At 41.7% G+C, this 21,910-nt stretch overlaps 1 protein-coding gene and 1 non-coding gene across 2 annotated transcripts in view; both read right to left on the bottom strand.

The window, feature by feature from the left end:
• Positions 1-3,937: 3,937 nt before the first annotated feature.
• On the bottom strand, positions 3,938-4,043 carry LOC112438335 (U6 spliceosomal RNA). Its single transcript, XR_003026782.1, has one exon. It is a non-coding gene; the product is annotated as a U6 spliceosomal RNA (small nuclear RNA).
• A 232-nt stretch (positions 4,044-4,275) lies between these two features.
• STX12 (syntaxin 12) overlaps positions 4,276-21,910 on the bottom strand; it is a 51,065-nt gene continuing 33,430 nt past the window's right edge. Inside the window, exons 5-9 of the mRNA XM_003828077.6 lie at positions 18,314-18,357; positions 16,321-16,426; positions 10,656-10,728; positions 8,846-8,928; positions 4,276-6,342 (exon numbers count right to left, since the gene is read on the bottom strand). Coding sequence (XP_003828125.1) covers positions 6,244-6,342; positions 8,846-8,928; positions 10,656-10,728; positions 16,321-16,426; positions 18,314-18,357 — 405 coding nt within the window. The 3' untranslated portion in view covers positions 4,276-6,243. The remainder of the gene's footprint in view (positions 6,343-8,845; positions 8,929-10,655; positions 10,729-16,320; positions 16,427-18,313; positions 18,358-21,910) is intronic.

A 21,910-nucleotide genomic window follows, 5' to 3' on the forward strand; every position in this document is an offset into this window, starting at 1 on the left:
AGGAGTGAGAAGATCAAAAAAGTAACTGCAATATAACATTAACTTGGATTTTAAGATTATCAACTCTTAGGTAGACTGGAGAAACACCTTTTCCTCTGGCCTTTAAAGCACGATAAACTTATCCAGCAAGGATGGCGACTAATCAGATCACTTATCAAATGGCCTGTTAATATCTTCCTTTTCAGCCTTGTGATTCCAAAGTAAGACTAGGCTGATTGGAAAAATTCAAATTCTAAACTTGGTTTCAAGAAAACAGAAATAATCCTATGTCCCTCTCTTCTGAATACAGGGCATAATTTTTTAGAAGGAATTAGTCCCAAAAGTTTTTGAGTCTAACAGAAAAGAAGAAGATACTTTTACCTACAGAAATTGTGTGGGCCTTTGAGGTTCTATGCTCCTTTTAGGCATAACGTGGTGTTGAAGCCATTTCCAGTTAGCAGTGACCTGATAGCATCTTATGGCAACTTTGTATTTCAACTTCTCAGCTTGTGTGATCCTTCTATTGCTGACTATAGACCCAGGAAATCTAAAAGCTACATCTTACCTTTCTAATTCTTTACTCCTTGGCCATGTTCTGTTTCTAGCACAGTAGATATTCACACGTGGCACCTTATGCTTACCTAGGCCCTCATAAAGCAAAATGCTCTTTGTTTGGGCACCAATGATGTCAGTATAGACCAGCAAACTAGAGGGCAGCAATCTAGGTCCTTAACCTTTTAAAATAGACTGATGTACTAGCTGCCTTTGGATTTTGGTATCTCAATAAAGAGATTATTAGTATGTTGGCCTTTGATAGATTTCCTTAGAATAAGATCTAAAGACATTAGGAGCATATTGAGGTCAGAAAACTTTAAAAAGTTTTTAAATTATTATGTTTTGAGACGAATCTTACTCTGTCACCTAGGCTGGAGTGCAGTGGCAGGATTTCGGCTCACTGCAGCCTCCACCTCCCAGGTCCAAGCAATTCTCCTGTCTCACCTTCCCAAGTAGCTGGGATTACAGGCATGTGCCACCATACACGGGGTTGCACCATGTTGGTGAGGCTGGTCTCGAACTCCCGACTTCAGGTGATCCGCCTGCCTCAGCTTCCCAAAGTGCTGGGATTACAGGTGTGAGCCACTGTGCCCTGCCAGAAAAAGTCTTGCTTTTGTCTCCCAGGCTGGAATGCAATGGTGTGATTTCAGCTTACTGCAACCTCCACCCGCCAGGTTCAAGTGATTCTCCTGCCTCAGCCTCCCGAGTAGCTGGGATTACAGGCACACACCACCACACCTGACTGATTTTTGTATTCTTATTTATTATTTTATCATTTTTTTCTTTTTGAGATGGAGTTTCGCTCTTGTCGCCCAGGCTGGAGTGCAATGACACAAACTTGGCTCACTGCAACCTCCACCTCTCAGGTGTAAGCGATTCTCCTGCCTCAGCCTCCCGAGTAACTCGGATTCCAGGTGCCTGCTATCATGCCCAGCTAATTTTTCTATTTTTAGTGGAGACAGGGTTTCATCATGTTGGCCAGGCTGGTCTCAAACTCCTGACCTCAGATGATCCACCTGCCTCGGCCTCCCAAAGTGCTAGGATTATGCTGGGATTACAGGCACGAACCACCATATCCGGCCTAGTTTTTGTATTGTTAGTAGAGACAGGGTTTCACCACGTTGGCCAGGCTGGTCTCGAACTCCTGACCTCAGGTGATCCACCCGCCTCAGTCTCCCAAAGTGCTGGGATTACAGGCATGAGTCACTGTGCCCGGCCCTAACTATGCTTTGAAAAGCGGGGAAGCAGCAGGTGATTCCCAGACTTAGGGAACAGGATGGACTGAGATCTGAGGTGGGCTCTGGTCTGCAATTAGTGACCAAAAGCAAAAGCTACGTTCCCATGACGAGGACAGTCTCTGAATAGAAAAAAAAAACAAAAAAAAAAAACAAAAAACTTAATAGAGGTGGCTCAGAATGTTTTACTTTGCGTAGACTGAACAGTAATTTCATTTTGATATTTTGCACTGCGGTGGGTGAACCCTCCCATCCCTACCCCTTAGCAAAACACACACACACACACTCCCCTGGGAGTATCTGTCTAGCATCTAGCAAGTTCTTATTCTGGAACATTCCCAGATTAAGTAGCCACAGTAACATTTCTACTTTACCTTATACCTTATACAGTATCATAGTTTTTTATTTTTCCTTTTTTTTTTTTTTTTTTTTTTGAGACAGAGCCTCTGTTGCCCAGGCTGGAGTGCAGTGGTGCTATCTTGGCTCAATGCAACCCCCCATCTCCTGGGTTCAAGCAAAGCTCATGCCTCAGCCTCCTGAGTAGCTGAGATTAACAGGCGTGCGCCACCATGCCTGGCTAATTTTTATAATTTTAGTAGAGGCAGAGTTTCACCATGTTGTCCAGGCTGGTCTTGAACTCCTGGCCTCAAGTGATCCACCCGCCTCGGCCTCTCAAAGTGCTGGGATTATAGCCGTGAGCCACTGCGCCCAGCCCATAGTTTTATTAATAACTCATTGGAAGAGAGAATGCTAGATCTACCCAGTACTCCTAGGATATTTCATAAAGGAAGTAGAAAAGGGGATGATGGCTCACGCCTGTAATCCCAGCACTTTGGGAGGCCGAGGCAGGTGGATTACGAGGCCAGGAGATCAAGACCATCCTAACAAACACAGTGAAACCCTGTCTCTACTAAAAATACAAAAAATTAGCTAGGCATGGTGGCGGGCGCCTGTAGTCCCAGCTACTCGGGAGGCTGAGGCAGGAGAATGGCGTGAACCCAGGAGGTGGAGCTTGCAGTGAGCCGAGTCACGCCACTGCACTCCAGCCTGGGCAACAGAGCGAGACTCCATCTCAAAAAACAAAAAAAAAAAAAAGAAAAGGGGATGAGAAAATGAAAGGAAGATAGAGGTAAAAATACAATTTGTATGTTCACACTAAACTGCCGTGGGTCCTTATAATCAAAAAATTTCGTAGCTGGAAAAGAGCTACCAAGAAAACTTGGGGCCTAAAGGTTAAGTTACTTTTTCTTTTTTCCCCTGAGACAGAGTCTTGCTCTGTTGCCCAGACTTAGAGTGCAGTGGCATGATCTTGGCTTACTGCAACCTCCACCTCCTGGGTTCAAGCAATTCTCTTGCCTCAGCCTCCCAAGTAGCTGGGATTACAGGTGTGTGCCACCACGCCTGGCTAATTTTTGTATTTTTAGTAGAGATGGGGTTTCACCATGTTGGCCAGACTGGTCTTTAACTTCTGACCTCGTGATTCACCCGCCTCAGCCTCCCAAAGTGCTGGGATTACAGGCATGAGCCACCGCGCCCGGCCATAAGTGACTTTTTCAAATACCCTCAGCAAGTTAACGGCAGAGCTAAGGTCTTTTGTACCCCAGTCTAGTTTCTGACATCCAAACCAATGCTTCTCAACCACAGTTACAGGTAAGAATTACCTGGGGCCTTTAAAAATCCCTATGCCCAAGCTATACTCCAGACTAAATTAAAATCTTGGAGTTGTGGGACTGAGGTATCAGTATTTATTTTTTATTTTTTAGCAAGAAGAGGAGCACAGAGAATATTTTTTTTAAAATATAGAGCACTTCGGCCAGGCGCCAGTGGCTCAGGCCTGTAATTGCAGCACTTTGGGAAGCCGAGGTGGGCGGATCACTTGAGGTCAGGAGTTCCAGACCAGCCTGGCTAACATGGTGAAACCCCATCTCTACTAAAAATATATTTTAAAAAATGAGTCAGGCATCGTGGTGAGCACCTGTAATCCCAGATACTTGGGAGGCTGAAGCATGAGAATTGCTTGAACCCAGGAGGTGGAGGTTGCAGTGAGCTGAGATTGTGCCACTGCACTCCAGCCTGGGCGACAGCGTGAGACCCTGTCTCCAAAAAAAAAAAAAAAAAAAAAAAAGTATATATATACATACACACAGAGAGAGAGACAGAGAGAGAGAGAGAGAGAGAGAGAATTCATGAATTTGCAAGTCATCCTGGTGCAGGGGCCATGCTAATCTTCTCTCTATTGTTCCCATTTTATATACGTGCTGCCAAAGTGGGCACTGTATTTTTTTAGTTTCTAATGTGAAGCCATGTTAAAAACTGCTGTCCTAGATTGTGATGCTCTCAATGATAATCAAGGCACAGATAAGGAGAATTCTGTGAATAGGTTTATTAAGACCACCTAGGAGAACCTCTTTGGCAACTACCACAAATTCTAGGCCATTTAAAATCCAGGCCAAGTTCATATTTGCTCTCCATGATCACCATTACAACAACCACAGGTCACACAGTATTACAGAACAAAAGCATGGTCACTTTATTTTACCCAAATGCAAATCGTTTTTCACAACCAAGACTTTTTTCTTTCCTACAATGTTACAAATGATGTATCCGAGTCCGACTGTAATTTGGAGTTAAATAGGGATCATAGAACCAAGGAATTATCTCTGAAGCTGCTCTTTGGGCCACTGTGCCACCCCAACAGCTCTATCCTGTTGTTCTTTTTTTAAATTAAAAAATCATTAAAAAAAAATGGAGATGGGGTCTTGCTATACTGCCCAGGCTGATCTTGAACTCTTGGGCTCAGACATACCGATATACTGATCCTCCCGCCTCAGCCTTCCAAAGTGTTGGGATTACAAGTGTGAGCCATTGCACTCAGCCATCTCTACACACTGTTTTTCAAGGAAAGGCAGCTACACCTATTCCGTCTCCAAACCAACCCTCACCTGGTGTCCAGTTTTCTTGGAAGTCTCAATTTTTCTCATGACAGCACATTACCTATACCTACCACATTAGGATGTTAACTCATAAAAACATACTACAAAAGCTTTAAAAAACATTTATTTGTATTAAGTAAGTACAATAGTGCAAAGAAACTTATGCATTTGGGCCCTTGTTTCCCTACTGTTCACATTAGTTTAGTTTAGAAGATTAAGTATAATAACAGAAGGAGAACAGAAGAAATGAATATAAATATACTCAGGGTAGCCAAATCCTCTAATTCACTAAAGGATGAAACAAAGTTGTTGGCCAGATTCACATTTATGTGGGAGCCTAAACAAATTATGTTCCCTTTAACTGTTCTAGGCCTGTGGAAAAGGGAAGTGGACAACATTTATATTACAAGACAGTAATTTTATTGAAACATCTTTTTTTGTCTAAAACTATGCATGGAGATATTAATCTCTTGTTTATAAATTAGGTTAAGTCTAACATCACTATTTGAAACCAGTGTTATTTACAAAAATGAACCTCTTCTTTGCTTTATTGTTGGTTCACAGGAATAATTTTAAACCAACCTCAATCTATCTTTAAAAATCTTCCTGCCTTCAAATGCCCAGCAACCCTTATAAGGTAGGGGGCAGCCCTTTGACAGCAACATTCATCATTCACCAGGAATGTAGAACCACAAGTGAACAACAACAACAACAAGATTAAATCATTCCCAACAATTCCTATTTGCTTTTCCAAAGCATGCTATGTCTAATTCTGCCTTTCTATGCAGACAGGTGGGAGAGGGAGCCCATAGAGTATATTAATGTTAATTAAATTAACTTCCTTTAAAAGCTAACAGGATGGCTTAGTGTGGATGAGGATGAACTGCTGTGGATGACACTAGCAGATAATGAAGTAAACTTTAAACCCAGATTAGTAACATGTACTCCAGTAACTGACCAGCTCAGATAGAGACTTCTCATTTACTCTGGATCACATGTACAATATTTTACCTTCCAATTAAATATAGTGCCAAAATCTTTCAAAATAGATAGAGAATAGGCTTCTTAGAAATTCAAATAAAAATGTTAAATAATAAAAACTGGTGGCCTATTATAGAGTTTCTGACAGACTCCAATATACTGGGTACCAGAAAGTAACTCTATCTCAGATGCTAGTGAAAAGGTAAATTTTGTATATACATAAAAGACAATATTACGAGACTGTAGTGTCATTTGTCAAAACAAGAATATCTAGAATGGAATTTTCAGTAAACACTTGGGATGAAGGGCAATCAGAATACAAGAGGAAGCAAAATCCACATAAGTTAATTCCTAATTTGAGAAATCAATAGAATCAATAAATTGATAAATACTGTCTCCATCGGTCACGAATTCCAAAGACTAGTTAGTAGTTAGTTTCTAACTAAATGATTACAGGATGTTCTGGTATATGCTGTCTTCTTGTGATCAGTTTGTTCTGGCAAGACTTCAACAAGCACTTGCCCTTGAAAACAGCTCAGCGGGAGAACGATCGGAGGCAATCACTTCGTTTTATAAACTAGCCAGATAATAAGTCCCAAGATTAGAATAATCACTGACAGGACAAGCACCAGGATACACATCTTCTTGCGAGATTTTTTCTGAGGAAAGAAATATGTAAACAAGACACTCATGAAACAAGTAAAATTTGTATGTGTAAGACTCTAAGAATGCTTCATAAATCTGCCTCCTTGTAATTAAAGATTAACTCTATCCATGCAAAATTATGCAGAGACTTTCCCAGAAATCTTAAGTCGGCAGCACTAGGTAGTAGTGCAAGTGTTTTTTGTTTGTTTGGTGTTTTTTTTTTTCTTGAGACAGAGAGTCTCACTCCGTCACCCAGGCTGGAGTGCCGTGGTGCGATCTTGGCTAACTGAAACCTCCACCTTCCAGGTTCAAGTGATTCTAATGTCTCAGCCTCCTGAGCAGCTGGAATTACAGGCGTGTGCCACTATGCCCAGCTAGTTTTTGTATTTTTAGTAGAGACGGGGTTTCACCAGTGTTGGCCAGGCTGATCTCGAACTCCTGACCTCAAGTGATCTACCTGCCTCGGCTTCCCAAAGGGCTGGGATTACAGGCGTGGGCCACCGCACCCAGCCGAGTAGTATAGGTTTCAAAGTTTTAATTCCAAGTCCCCACATACAATTTTGCAAAGGAGCTATACCTGTGCTGCCAGGCATTATTTGCAATAAAATAAGTTATTTGTGCATGTGTATTTTAATAACATTTTATAATACGTATAAAACTGTTATGTTCATTGTAAAAAAAAATACAGCAAGCGGAGGGAGAAAAAAAAATCACCCATAGATAATACCGTCAACATTTTTGTATTTCTTTCTGATTTGTTATCTATGTATATTATTTGACATAACTGGGATCACATTGTATGATGTTTGATGTTTTTCCTCACTTAATGTTTAGTATAAACATTTTTCTGTTTAAACTCTTCAGAAACATCTCTTAATTCCCATATGCAACAATGAGTGGATGTATATAATTTACTTAATTATTCCTTTACTGTTGGACACGAAATTAATCACCTAGTTTTTAAAGGAAACACTATTATTAAATACGAATTTCTTTACGAGCACTCCCAGGTAAAATACAGCTATCCCAGGAACACGGAAAACAACTGAAATGCTATTTCTTTCTTTCTTTTTTTTTTTTAATTATACTTTAAGTTTTAGGGTACATGTGCACAATGTGCAGGTTAGTTACATATGTATACATGTGCCATGCTGGTGCGCTGCACCCACTAACTCGTCATCTAGCATTAGGTATATCTCCCAATGCTATCCCTCCCCCCACCACACAACAGTCCCCAGAGTGTGATGTTCCCCTTCCTGTGTCCATGTGTTCTCATTGTTCAATTCCCACCTATGAGTGAGAATATGCGGTGTTTGGTTTTTTGTTCTTGCAATAGTTTACTGAGAATGATGATTTCCAATTTCATCCATGTCCCTACAAAGGACATGAACTCATCGTTTTTTATGGCTGCATAGTATTCCATGGTGTATATGTGCCACATTTTCTTAATCCAGTCTATCACTGTTGGACATTTGGGTTGGTTCCAAGTCTTTGCTATTGTGAATAATGCCGCAATAAACATACGTGTGCATGTGTCTTTATAGCAGCACGATTTATAGTCCTTTGGGTATATACCCAGTAATGGGATGGCTGGGTCAAATGGTATTTCTAGTTCTAGATCCCTGAGGAATCGCCACACTGATTACCATTCAGGACATAGGCATGGGCAAGGACTTCATGTCTGAAACACCAAAAGCAATGGCAACAAAAGCCAAAACTGACAAATGGGATCTAATTAAACTAAAGAGCTTCTGCACAGCAAAAGAAACTACCATCAGAGTGAACAGGCAACCTACAAAATGGGAGAAAATTTTCGCAACCTGCTCATCTGACAAAGGGCTAATATCCAGAATCTACAATGAACTCAAACAAATTTACAAGAAAAAAACAAACAACCCCATCAAAAAGTGGGCGAAGGACATGAAATGCTATTTATTTCTAAAAAGCCATGCAACACCAAATTGAAGGGAAGTGAGAAAGACTTCATTCACATTATTTGTACACTGAGATAAAGACTTGGATAAGTAAAAAAACCAGAGTTTCAACTAACATGTAGAAGGATTTCACTTTACAGGAACAGTTCCAGAATGATTATCCTTATTTATTCATATATAAATAGCAGTCGAAGTTGATTCTATGTCCATCCTCTATGGCAACACTCAACATAAAGTATCTATGAAGTCTTCTACTTTAACTATACTTCTTACTATCCTAATTGAAATACATTCAGCTGTTCAGGATATAAAACAGCCTCATAGCAGATTTAGGTATCACATTAGTGTATAGGGTTAGCTTTGCAGTTACTAGCCTTCTGATAAGTTTATTCAAGGTGTGACTATTTTTTGTAGATCTATCTGCAAAGGAAAATAATAAAAATGGAACTGGGACTGCAATTATGACTACTTTCTTTTAGCTTAAACCTAAGCAAAGGCTGTAGCTGTTCTCAATATGTCAATGTACTCTGATGGCCTAAAAAGTCTGCAACACAGAGTGACTTTCTTTGGTACCCGCTTTTACCTGATAGTAAGCAGCTCGCTGTAACTGTTCAGTGGCTCTTTCGACGTGCACCTCTGAGCTTTCCACATTGGCTTCTATGCTATCTGCAAAAGGAAGGACAGAGGATGTTTTAACACACTCAGATGTTTTAAGACTGCAAATTGAACAGATTTCTGATGTTACACGTCCTGGTTTCACTACCACTATCCAAACTATCCAGCCATGAAATCGAGTTACTACCTTGGTAAGAGACTAGCCCTATTCTTTGGAGAAAAAACAATGAATTTTTGAGGGCTATGAAGTATTTAACTTACCCATAAATGATTCATAAAAAATTATGTAGATACACATAGAGAAAGAGAGAAAGAATACATAATAAAGCAAATGGGGTAGAATGTTAACAAGAGGTAAATCTGGGTAAAGGGTATAAAGAAGGTCCTTGTAATATTTTTATTTTTGCTACTTTTTTTTTTTTTTTTTTTTTTTAAGAGACGGGATCTCACTCTGTCACCTAGACTGGAGTGCAGTGGTACAATAATAGTTCACTGTAGCCTCCAACTCCTGGGCTCAAGTGATCTTCCCACCTCAGCCTCCTGAGTAGCTAGGACTACAGGTGCATGTTACTATGCCTGGCTAATTTTTTGGTAAAGACAGGGTCTTACTATGTTGCCTAGGCTAGTCTTGAACTCCTGGCTTCAAGTGATCCTCCCACCTCAGCCTCCCAAAGTGCTGGGATTACAGGCGTGAGCAACCATGCCCAGCCTATTTTTGCAACTTTTAATAAACTTGAAATTATTTCCACATAGAAAGCTTTAAAAAAAGAGTTACTGGCCAGGCGTGGTGGCTCACGCCTGTAATCCCACCACCTGGGAGGCCAAGGCGGGCAGATCACCTGAGGTCGAGAGTTCAAGACCAGCCTGACCAACATGGAGAAACCCCGTCTCTACTAAAACTACAAAATTAGCGGGCGTGGTGGCACATGCTTGTAATCCCAGCTACTCAGGAGGCTGAGGCAGCAGAATTGTTTGAACCCAGGAGGCGGAGGTTGTGGTGAGCCAAGATCGCACCATCGCACTCCAGCCTGGGCAACAACAGCAAAACTCCATCTCAAAAAAAAAAAAAGGGTTACTAACCCCATAATTTTGCAAGTTTGTTGAGATAAAAGCTGGGAAGCTGAGAGCTATTTCTCTAAACAAAGATGTACAAAGAAGTCAATGGGACTGAGTATTCATGAGGCCTCATTTAACTTCTACATTTGATAACATAAGAAAATTGCTATGAAAAATAAATTTGGTAATTTTTAAAATGGCATTCCTAAACATACTTTAACTCTATAGCTGATATGACTAACTCCATTTTTTTTTTTTTTTAATTGAGACGAAGTCTCATTCTGTCACCCAGGCTGGAATACAGTGGCACAATCTCGGCTCACTGCAACCTCCACCTCCTGGGTTCAAGGGATTCTCCTGCCTCAGCCTCCCGAGTAGCTGGGACTACAGGTGCGTGCCACCAGGCCTAGCTAATTTTTTGTATTTTTAGTAGAGACGGGTTTCACCATGTTAGCCAGGATGGTCTCCATCTCCTGACCTCATGATCTGCCCGCTTGGGCTTCCCAAAGTGCTGGGATTACAGGCCTGAGCCACCACGCCTAGCCTAACTCCTTTTTCTTTCTTTCTTTCTTTTTTAAGAGACAAATTCTCATTATGTTGCCCAGGTTGGCTTCAAACTCCTAGATGGTGCTTCAGCCTCAGCCTTCTGAGTAGCTGGGATTACAGATGCATGCCAAATACTATCAACTCACCTTGAGGTTAAAGGTATCAATAATACATACCAATCAGATCACCCTGGTCATGGATCATCATGGCCAAATCTTTAAATATCTGATTGACATCCAAAATGTCAGCCTAAGGAAGACAAAAAACAATTAACTAACATTAAGCAACATGTTAGAAGATTTGTTTCCCTCACGTACCTAAAGTTTTAGCTATTAACACGTGTGTTTTTAAGGCTCTATAAAGCATGCTTTCTCCATGCATAAACAGAAAATAATCTATTGCTGCCTACCCAATATTGTAAAACAGAAGGCACATAAACTCACCCTTCAAGCAACATTAATGGGACATGCTACACGAGAACCAGTAAGAGCGCCCAAGTCCAAACAGTACAGCAGAAGGCTGGAGTGCTGATATAGACAAATTCTTGGTGTGATAGCCCTATGTGGAGACTGCTAGGCCTTGTGACAAAAGCCTGTTGAGTTCCTCCCGATGACAACCACTGGGACTTTGGACTACAGAATTTAAATGTTTATACAAGATCATGCTATCTGAGGAATGCAAGGAGGAGCTACAAGTAAGGAGCCTCTTTTCCCCTGGGATTGACTCTGGAACTGTGTGAGGAGTTGCTGGATTCTGTCATCACTGGACAATGCCCTATGGTAACTCCCAACTGACTGACAAAAAGCTGATGGTCTGTGGATAGCAGTTCCAAAGTGAATGGACTACAACCTATTTACTGCTCTGATCAAAGAAGGTAAACACAAATCAGCTCAGTGGGCTGAACTGCAGCTTGTTTTCCTAACAGCAGTGGAAGAATTTAACACTGGCAAAATCCCCTATATTTGGGTCTTTCTCCCTCCCTCCCTCCTTCTCTCCCTCCCTTTCTTTTTTCTTCCTTTTCTTTCCTTCCTTCTTTCCTTCCTTCCTTCCTCCCTCCCTCTCTTTCCTTCCTTCTCTCCCTCTCCCTTCCCTTCCCTTTCCTTCCCTCCCTCCCTTCCTTCTTTCTCCTCTCTCTTTCCTTCCTTCTTTCTCCTCTTTCCTTCCTTCTTTCTCCTCTCTCTTTCTTTTTTTTTTGAGACAGAGTCTTGCTCTGTCACCCAGGCTGGAGTGCAGTGGCACAATCTCATCTCACTGCAACCTCCACCTCCCGGATTCAAGCAATTCACCTGCCTCAGCCTCCTGAGTAGCTGGGATTACAGGCCCGTGCCACCACGCCCGGATAATTTTTGTATTTTTAGTAGAGACGGGGTTTCACCATGTTGGCCAGGCTGGTCTTGAACTCCTGACATCGTGATCCACCACCTTGGCCTCCCAAAGTGCTGGGATTACAGGCGTGAGTCACTGTGCCTGGCCTCCCTCCCTCCCTCCCTTCTCTCTCTATCCCTCCCTCCCTCCCTTCCTTCCTGATCCGCCTGCCTCGGCCTCCCAAAATGCTGGGATTACAGGCATGATCCACCGCGCCCAGCCTCCCTCCCTTCTTTCTTTTTATTTATTTTTATTTATTACTGGTTTTTTTGAGACAGAGTCTTGCTCTGTCATCCAGGCTGGAGTGCAGTGGCACAATCTCAACTCCCTGCAACCTCCATCCCCTGGGTTTGAGTGATTCTCCTGCTTCATCCTCCCCAGTAGATGGGATTACAGTCGTGCACCACCACACCCGGCTATTTTTTTTTTTCTGAGGTGGAGTTTCGCTCTTGTTGCTAGGCTGGAGTGCAATGGTGCAATCTCAGCTCACTGCAACTTCTGCCTCCTGGGTTCAAGCAATTCTCCTGCCTCAGCCTCCCAGGTACCTGGGATTACAGGATGTACCACCATGCCTGGCTAATTCTTTATATTTAGTAGAGATGGGGTTTCACCATGTTGGTCAGGCTGGTCTCGAACTCCTGACCTCAGGTGATCCACCCACTTTGGCCTCCCAAAGTGCTGGGATTACAGGCGTGAGCTTGTACTGTGCCCGGCCCTAATTTTTGTATTTTTAGTAGAGACAGAGTTTCACCACATTGGCCAGGCTGGTCTCGAACTCCTGACCTCAACTGATCCGCCTGCCTCGGCCTCCCAAAGTGCTGGGATTACAGGTGTGAACCACCATGTCTGGCCTATATTTGAGTCTTTCTGACTCATGATCAGGCAGAAGAAAGACAATGGAAACCTGTCTTATTAAAGGGGTGCTCATATGGGGCATGACCCTATGGAAATTTGAGGGCAATTCCCTTCCAGGTTTGAAGGGTTATTGGAATCATAACCTGGCAAGCATTTCAATCACTTGCTAAGAGTCTACTATAGTGGACTATCTGCTAAAGCAAGTCTTGTCAGCATTTCAATTACTTGCTAAGAGTCTACCATAGTTGGGGTAGTCTGCTAGTTGCTGTGAATACAGCTAACTGGGGTGGACGTGGGGAATAAGTGCACAATAAAATAAATAAGAAGGAAGAGTACTATATAGGAAATGACTGAATTAATGGTATAGAAAGGTGTGGAGGAAAGGAAGACTCTGCAGAAGAGGTAAGACATGAGTTGTGCCTTAAAGCAAAGGAGAGGTCATATAAACAGAAAGGCAACTCAGTTAAAGAGCAAATAACCTAGCTTTGCCATAACATAGAATGTGTATGTCAGAGTTTGGAAATTACTAGATATGAAAATTGAACCTAGGCTAAGGAATTTGGACTCTCCTCTGTTGAATATGAAATGATCCATTATACCCTGGCATCCATTACATTTCTTTCCTTAGCTCCATATGTCTCACTCCACTTTGCTATAACAGTACCTTCGTCCCTTGGTATCCGTGGGGGATTGGTTCCAGGACTCCCTCCGTCTAAGTCACTGATATAAAATGGCATAGTATTTGCATATAACTTGTGCCCATTCTCTCCTATATTCTAAATCATCTCTATCTTACTTATATAATGTTACATTACTATTTTATACTACATTACTATTTTACATAGCACTTACATTGTATTAGTAATGTACTGAACTAATACAATGTGTTATATAAAATACTGTTACACTGTATTGGTTTTTACATTTGTATTATTTTTTATTGTTGTATTATTTTTTAGTTTTTTTTTAAATATTTTCAATCCACGGTTGCTTGAGTCTGAGGATGTGAAACCTAAATATATCGAGGGCCAACTGTATTTTTTTTTTTTTTTTTGAGACAGAGTCTCGCTCTGTTGCCAGGCTGGAGTGCAATTGCTCACTGCAACCTCCGCCTCCCAGGTTCAAGCATTTCTCCTGCCTCAGCCTCCCCAGTAGCTGGGATTATAGGCATGCACCACCACACCCGGCTAATTTTTTGTGTTTTTAGTAGACACGGGGTTTCACCATGTTGGTCAGGCTGGTCTTGAACTCCCGACCTCAGGTGAGCCACTCGCCTCAGCCTCCCAAAGTGCTGGGATTACAGGCATGAGCCACCGCGCCCGGCTAGTAATTTTTCTTTGAAGGAAGGATTATTATTATTATTTGAGACAGAGTCTTGCTCTGTTGCCCAGGCTGGATTGCAGTGGCACGATCATGGCTCACTGCAGCCTTGATCTCCTGGGCTCAAGTGATCCTTCTGCCTCAGGCTTCTGAGTAGCTGGGACCACAGGTACATGTTACAGCACCCGGTTAATTTTTTATTTTTTGTAGAGGTAAGGTCTTGCTACACTGCCCAGGCTGTCTTGAATTCCTGGGCTCAAGCAATCATCCTGCCTCAGCCTCCAACTTGCCGGGATTACAGGCATGAGCCATTGCACTTAGCCATATTTCTAATGTTAGACAATTAATTCAATTAGTAGTAGCAGTAGGTGAAAAAGAGTAAAGATATGACATTTTTGAAGGCAATAAAATAATCATAACTTAAGGATAAACTATCCCATCTAAAAACAGACAAGACCAGCCTGGCCAAAATGGCAAAACCTCGTCTCTACTAAAAATACAAAAATTAGCCAGGAGTGGTGGCAGGCACCTATAATCCTTGCTACTCAGGAGGCTGAGGCAGGAGAATTGCTTGAACCCAGGAGGTAGAGGTTGCAGTGAGCCAAGAACACGCCACTGCACTCCTGCCTGGGCGACAGAGTAAGACTCTGACTCAAAAAATAAATAATAAATAGATAAAAACAGACATTGATGGCCGTTAGGGCAGTGGGTCTCAACCCTGGCTGCATATTATAATCACCTGGGGGAACTTTTTAAAAAAATACCCATGCCCAGGGCCTCACGCCCAGAAATTATGATTTATTAGTTTGAACCATATAAAATAATGGATATTTGCCCATTTTTAACATATAATAAACAGGAATTTCACATTATCCCATCAAGTAATTAGTGGTGGATGAGAGCTGGGGCATTAAAAAAAAATCTTCTCCAGGTGATCCTCATGTGCACTCACAGTTCAGAACCACTGCTACAGATGGAGGCCAAGGAAGAGCTCAAAATTTCCCTCTCTCCTTTTCTCCTCCCCCGATCCCAGCAATGGCAGCCTTCTACCTTCGGAGAAAACTAAACTGGAGAAAACTCAGGTTTAAGGACATTTTAGCTGGGCACAGTGGTTCATGCCTGTAATCCCAGCACTTTGGGAGGCTGAAGCAGGCAGATCACTTGAGGTCAGAAGTTCAAGACCAGCCTGGCCAAAATGGCAAAACCCTGTCTGTACTAAAAATACAAAAATTAGCTGGGTGTGGTGGTGCGTACTTGTAGTCTCGGCTATTCAGGAGGCTGAGGCAGGAGAATCACTTGAACCCGGGAGAGGGAGGCTGCAGTAAGCTGAGATAGTGTCATTGCACTCCTGCCTGGGCGACAGAGCAAGACTTAGTCTCGGGAAAAAAAAAAAAAAAAAAAAGGGATATTTTATTAGTCACTGTGCAAAATTAAAGTTGAAAGCTCAGTTAGGTAAGAAAGGCCTACAGACTTCTCCCTCAACCTCCACCTCAAAAACTGTTCCTATTTCTCTGACTCACTGAAGGGATAAGATGTACAACTTGGGATTAGACTTTAGGATATACAAAAATGGAGCAAGACTTTTGGCCTGCCTTTATTCTGGGCTCTTCAGACTAAGCAAAGGGGCTCTCCATGGAGTCCTGCCTAACCCGGAGGTTGGCATTGAGATTTGAGGTCAAAGTTCTAATGAGCAATAAAATATCTGTCTGCCTTGTTCTGTTCTCCATGTACATTTCTCCAGGAGAAATAAGATGTGGTGATCCGTATAAGATGTGGTGATTGAGGAAAGGATTTGAGTACTCCTGGGCACCAAGGCCAATGCCATTATAACAGTAGTTCATGCCAGGAGCGGTGACTCATGCCTGTAATCCCAGCACTTTGGGAGGCCGATGAGGGTGGATCACCTGAGGTCGTGAGTTCAAGACCAGCCTGACCAACATGGAGAAACCCCGTCTCTACTAAAAATACAAAATTAGCTGGGCGTGGTGGCACATGCCTGTAATCCCAGCTACTCGAGAGTCTGAGGCAGGAGAATCGCTCGAACCCAGGAGGCAGAGGTTGCAGTGAGCCAAGATCGCACCATTGCACTCCAGCCTGGGCAACAAGAGCGAAATTCCATCCAAGAAAAAAAAAAACCGGTAGTTCAAACCCACCATGATTACACTGAGACAGAAAAAATACAAATCACACAATGACACATTTTATGCCTTTTCATAATCACTAAGAGAATTAAAGTGAACTAAGGAGTTCAGATACCTGCAGACACACTGAGTCAAACAAAAAACATGACCTGGCTCTCACCTCCAGCTGCCGAATTGCCGTTTCTCTTTCTTTAATAAGTTCCAAATCCTGCTCAGTGATGGCCACCTCATCCTCCTGGCTCTGCATCTGGTTCCACTCCTCATGGCTGCAGGGAAACAGGCACACTAGGTGATTTCTCCTCTCAAAGGCATAATGAGACATATCTCCAACATCTCTACTGCCAGCAGAACCTATGCAAAGACATTACCAGGGCTCCAGTCCTCTGCTATCAATAAAGTCTTGGAGGGCCACATTCTTCATATCCAGAAGCAAAGAGCTGATGATATCAGGAAAACAAAGACTCAGCTTCCATGGGCAAAGCTGACATGTGGCAGAATTATGACGGATGGGACTCCTGGCTGTTTCCATTTAGAGGTATACGCTGTAATCTCACTGGGGCTTGCCAGACAAGGAAAGTAGCCAGAGATTTGAACTCATTGAATTATGTTGCACCATCATCTTCCAGGGCACTCTCAAAGTGCAAGCTGCATTGGTACCTTCAGTACTAAGTGGGTGGAGAAGAGCAAGCTAAGTGACCTATCAGTGCTTTGCCAGTTAGTTCAACAGAATCACATCTCCTAGTTTTCCGAAATTTCCTTGGGGTTATGCTTTGGGTTAAATACCTCTTAACAGGCCAGGCGCGGTGGCTCATGCCTGTAATCCTAGCACTTTGGGAGGCTGAGGCAGGAGGACTGCTTGAGGCCAGGAGTTCAAGACCAACCTGGCTAACACAGCAAAATCCTCATCTCTATTAAAAAACAATCCATAAAAAACCCTCTTAACAGAAAGCTAGTGAAATGTTATAACACTTTAAAAAAAATTTTTTTTAGAAATGGGGGTCTTGCTTTGTTGCCCAGGCTGGTCTCAAACTCCTGGCTTTAAGCTATCCTCCTGCCTCAACCTGCCAAAGTGCTATGATTACAGGCTTGAGCCACCATGCCTGGCTTTTTTCTTTTTCTTTTTTTTTTTTTTTGAGACGGAGTTTCGCTCTTTCATCCAGGCCGGAGTGAAGTGGCGCTTACTTCACTCCGCCCCCCGGGTTCAAGAGATTCTCCTGCCTCAGCCTCGAGAGTAGCGGGGATTATAGGCGCCTGCCTGCCTCTACACTCAGCTCATTTTTGTATTTTAGTAGAGATGGGGTTTCACCATGTTGGCCAGGCTGGTCTCGAACTCCTGACCTCAGGTGATCCACCCGCCTCGGCCTCCCAAAGTGCTGGGATTACAGGCTTGAGCCACCATGCCCCACCGCCTCTTTATTTTCAAGCATTTAAAAGGAAAACATATTACTTATTATACGAGATATAAAACACTTTAAAATTCCATTATTATGTGTTTTCCCATCAGTATCATAAATCATACTTCACCTCTACAAAGTTTAAATAACGTCCTCTTCATGCTAGAGATACAAAACTAAGTAAGACAGAGTCCCCAAGCCTTTGAGGTGCTCATAGTGTAGTGGGGAGGGATGGATGTGTATCTATGCTAAAACATATCAAGTTCTGAACTAATACCACAAATACACTTCCATGCGATTAGTTTGGAGAAGTTAAGAACATCATTCAGATACAAATTGTCTGGTTTCCCTCTTAATACTCCTAGAAGGATGAGTTGCTTCCATTTTATAAATGAGTAGAGACCCAAGAACTCTGATGGGTTTAAATCTGCATTAGAGGTAAGATGACTTAGACTTCCTAATCTGTAGACATGTAGGTTCATACTTATTCCTAGGGAGTCAAGCTCTCTGCTTAACACATAGACATCAATGGTTTCTTGGAAGTTTTTATTCACCTTGAAATTACTCCTTCCAATAACTCAAAGAGCTTGGAAAAGCCCACGGTTTTGCCTTTTTAATTTTATTCTGTGGATTATGTTATCCACTCCAGGTGCCCCCTTATTTTTGCCCTCTATTTTTTCATTGATTTTTAAAATTAAAATATAACGAGATAGATTCCCATCTCAACTATCCAGCAGGTTGTATGAATAATTCTATTACCTGTCAAATGAGACCAGCTGCTCCTCTCTTTGCCTCTCTTCTGCCTAGAAAGTAGATGGTATTATTGCTGCTGTCATCCAGAAACACATCACAGACACACAAAACAAGGGCTTCCTTAGCACAGTATAAAGAAGCAACATCCTTTGACACCCACAGAATCTGTAAGATTACATAGGACTCTGGCAATCTGTCTCAACTAAGAAGTGGGTGTAAAGTGGTTGAAGAAAATCTGCATTCCAGTTTGAGTCCTGAACAGAAACCATACTGAACAGGGTGGAGAATAATATGCGTAGGAGAAAGGGCTAAAAATAAAAATAACAACAATAAAATATTTTAAAATTTAGGGGGAGGTAGATAAACTTGCAAGAATACAAAATTTCAGAACATGTAAACATTTTTTAAATGGACATAGCACAGTAGGCACTAAAGCAGATTCACTTCAAAAATCAGTCTAATGTAAATGGTGTTACCTTTTTTTCTCCTAAGGTTTTTTTGATTTTTACTGATGTGTGGTCAAAAGTATATGAGATCTGGCCGGGCGCAGTGGCTCACGCCTGTAATCCCAGCACTTTGGGAGGCTGAGGTGGGCAGATCACAAGGTCAGGAGTTCAAGACCAGCCTGGCCAATATGGTGAAACCCCGTCTCTACTAAAAATACAAAAAAAATTAGCTGGACGTGGTGGCGGGCACCTGTAGTCCCAGCTACTCAGGAGGCTAAGGTAGGAGAATTGAATCTGGGAGGCGGAGGCTGCAGTAAGCTGAGATTGCGCCACTGCACTCCAGCCTGGACAACAGAGCAAGACTCCATCTCAAAAAAAAAAAAAAAAAAAAAGAGTATATGAGATCTTTGAGAACGTTGCTAATCAATCTATTATCAATATATATTAAACTCTGGAGAGATGGGATTTGGCATAAATACACATAAACTAACCTTTCCTTTTTTTTTTTGAGATGGAATCTTACTCTGTCGCTGAGGCTGGAGTGCAGTGGAACGATCTCAGCTCACTACCACCTCTGCCTCCCAGGTTCAAGCGATTCCTCTGCCTCAGCCTCCTGAGTAGCTGGGACTACAGGTGCACGCCACCACGCCCGGCTAATTTTTGTATTTTTAGTAGAGACGGGGTTTCACCATATTGGCCAGGCTGCTCTCAAACTCCTGACCTCGTGATCCGCCTGCCTCGGCCTCCCAAAGTGTTGGGATTACAGGCGTGAGCCACAGCGCCCAGCCCACTAACCTTTATTTTCAAGAAGGCTGCTTCAAATCGTGGCAGATTTTGATCTAACAGAACTTACTGGGAATCTATTATTCTGTATATTATTTTGTTTAATTCTTACAATAACTCTGATTTATCATAGTCTCCTCTTTGGCATATAATAACGTTTTTGAAAAATAGTCTTTCCAATGGTAATTTATCTAATACTATTGAATTAAGAAAGTTAGGCAAGCATATAGTGTTACTTTAAAAGGGAATTTACCAGGATTTTTGGCATTTGGTGAAAGACTAGCAATCGAATCTTTCAGGTGTTACTGTTTGATGAGGAAAAAGTATGCTTTGTAATCAAGCTGTAAGAATAAATATCATTATTATTAAAAAATCAGTCTAATGGATGTATTACTTTTATAATTTAAAAACAGGCTGGGTGCGGTGGCTCACGCCTGTAATCCCAATCCCAGCACTTTGAGAGGCCGAGGTGGGCAGATCACTTTGAGGTCAGGAGTTTGTGACCAGCCTGGCCAACATGGTGAAACCCCGTCTCTACTAAAATACAAAAATTAGCCAGGCATGGTGGTGGGTGCCTGTAATCCCAGCTACTCGAGAGGCTAAGGCAGGAGAATTGCTTGAACCTAGAAGGCAGAGGTTGCAGTGAGCCAAGATCGTGCCACTGCACTACAGCCTGAGTGACAGAGTGAGACTCCCTCTCAGAATAAATAAATAAATAAATAAATAAATAAATAAATAAATAAATAACAAAGCAAAAATGGTAAAAATCAATGTATTTTCATTTTTAAAAAGCTTATCCTTTTTATAATAGCAATACAGGACAAGCAAAATGAAAAGAATTTCAAATTTCTTCTATCCACTCAGAGGAACACTGTGGGTTTTTGGTTTTTTTTTCTTTTTACTTTATCTTTTTCCCCAGATCAAGAAATAACATTGCCAGAGTCCCAAAAGCCTACTCATGTGCCCTTCTCCAATCACAACTCCATCCCTCCCTTTTAAAGTATCTATTATCTTGACTTTGTGAAAATCATTTTCTTGCATTTTAAGAACAGTGAGCTATATTCTTATTCAATATAATTTTGCCTGTTTTTGAACTTTACATAAATGGAATTATACTGTTTATATTCTTTAGTGCTTTTTTTGAATCATTCCAGATTATGCCAGATCCATCTCTGATACTGAATGTAACTGTGGTTCAATCATTTTCTTTGCTGTATGATATTATAGTATATGAACATAACACAATTTATCCATTCTACTGTTGACAGACATCTGGATGTTTCCAATTTTTGACTACTACAAACAATGCTGCTATGCACATTCTTGTACATACATCCTGGTATAACACATACAGGTTTCTCTAGGGTAGAATTGCTGGATCACAAGGTCTGCATGTGTTCTGAAGATACAGCCAAAATGTTTTCCAAAGTAGTTGTTCTAACTTATACCACCGGCCAGATAAAAAAGTTCCTGTTGCATCATATCCATAATGACAACTCCCAGTGTTCACAGAATTTTAAACTTCTGCCCTCCTGGTGGGCATGAAATAGTATTTCATTGTTATTTTAATCTGTAATTTCACCATTACTAAAGAAGCTGAGTACCTTTTCACTTGTTTGACCATTACTCAAAATAATACTAACGTGTTTATTTGCTCCATGAGTGTAAATATCAACAGGATGGAGCAAAAGCAATGGTGGGGGACTGGTGGCGGGGAAGTGGGGATGGTTAATGGGCACAAAAAATAGGAAGAATGAATAGGACCTAGTATTTGATAGCACAAATGGGTGACTATAGTCAATAATAATTTAATTACATATTCAAAAATAACTAAAAGAGTATAATTGAATTGTCTGTAACATAAAGGATAAATGCTTGAGGGGACAGACACCCCATTTACCATGGTGTAATTATTACACATTACATGACTGTGTGAAAGTATCTCATGTACCTCATAAATATATACACCTACCATGTGCCCACAAAAATTAAAAATTAAAAAAAGGCAATGGTAGTGATATGGTTTGGCTCTATGTCCCCACTCAAATCTCGTCTCGAATTGTAATCCCCACGTGCGAAGGGAGGGACCTGGTGGGAAGTGATTGGATCATGGGGGTGTTAGTGTTCACGTGTTAGTGAGGGAGTTCTCATGAGATCCGGTTGTTTGGTAAGTGTCTGGTATTTCCCCTGCACTCTCTTTCTCTCTCTCCTGCCACCATGTAAGACATGCCTTGCTTCCCCTTAGCTTTCTACCACGGTTGTAAGTTTCCTGAGGCCTATCCAGCCATGCAGAACTGTGAGTCAATTAAACCTCTTTTATTTATAAAGTATCCAGTCTCAGGTAGTATCTTTATAGCAGTGTGAAAACGGACTA

Source organism: Pan paniscus, chromosome 1 (assembly GCF_029289425.2).
Source record: "Pan paniscus chromosome 1, NHGRI_mPanPan1-v2.0_pri, whole genome shotgun sequence".
NCBI lineage: Eukaryota > Metazoa > Chordata > Mammalia > Primates > Hominidae > Pan > Pan paniscus.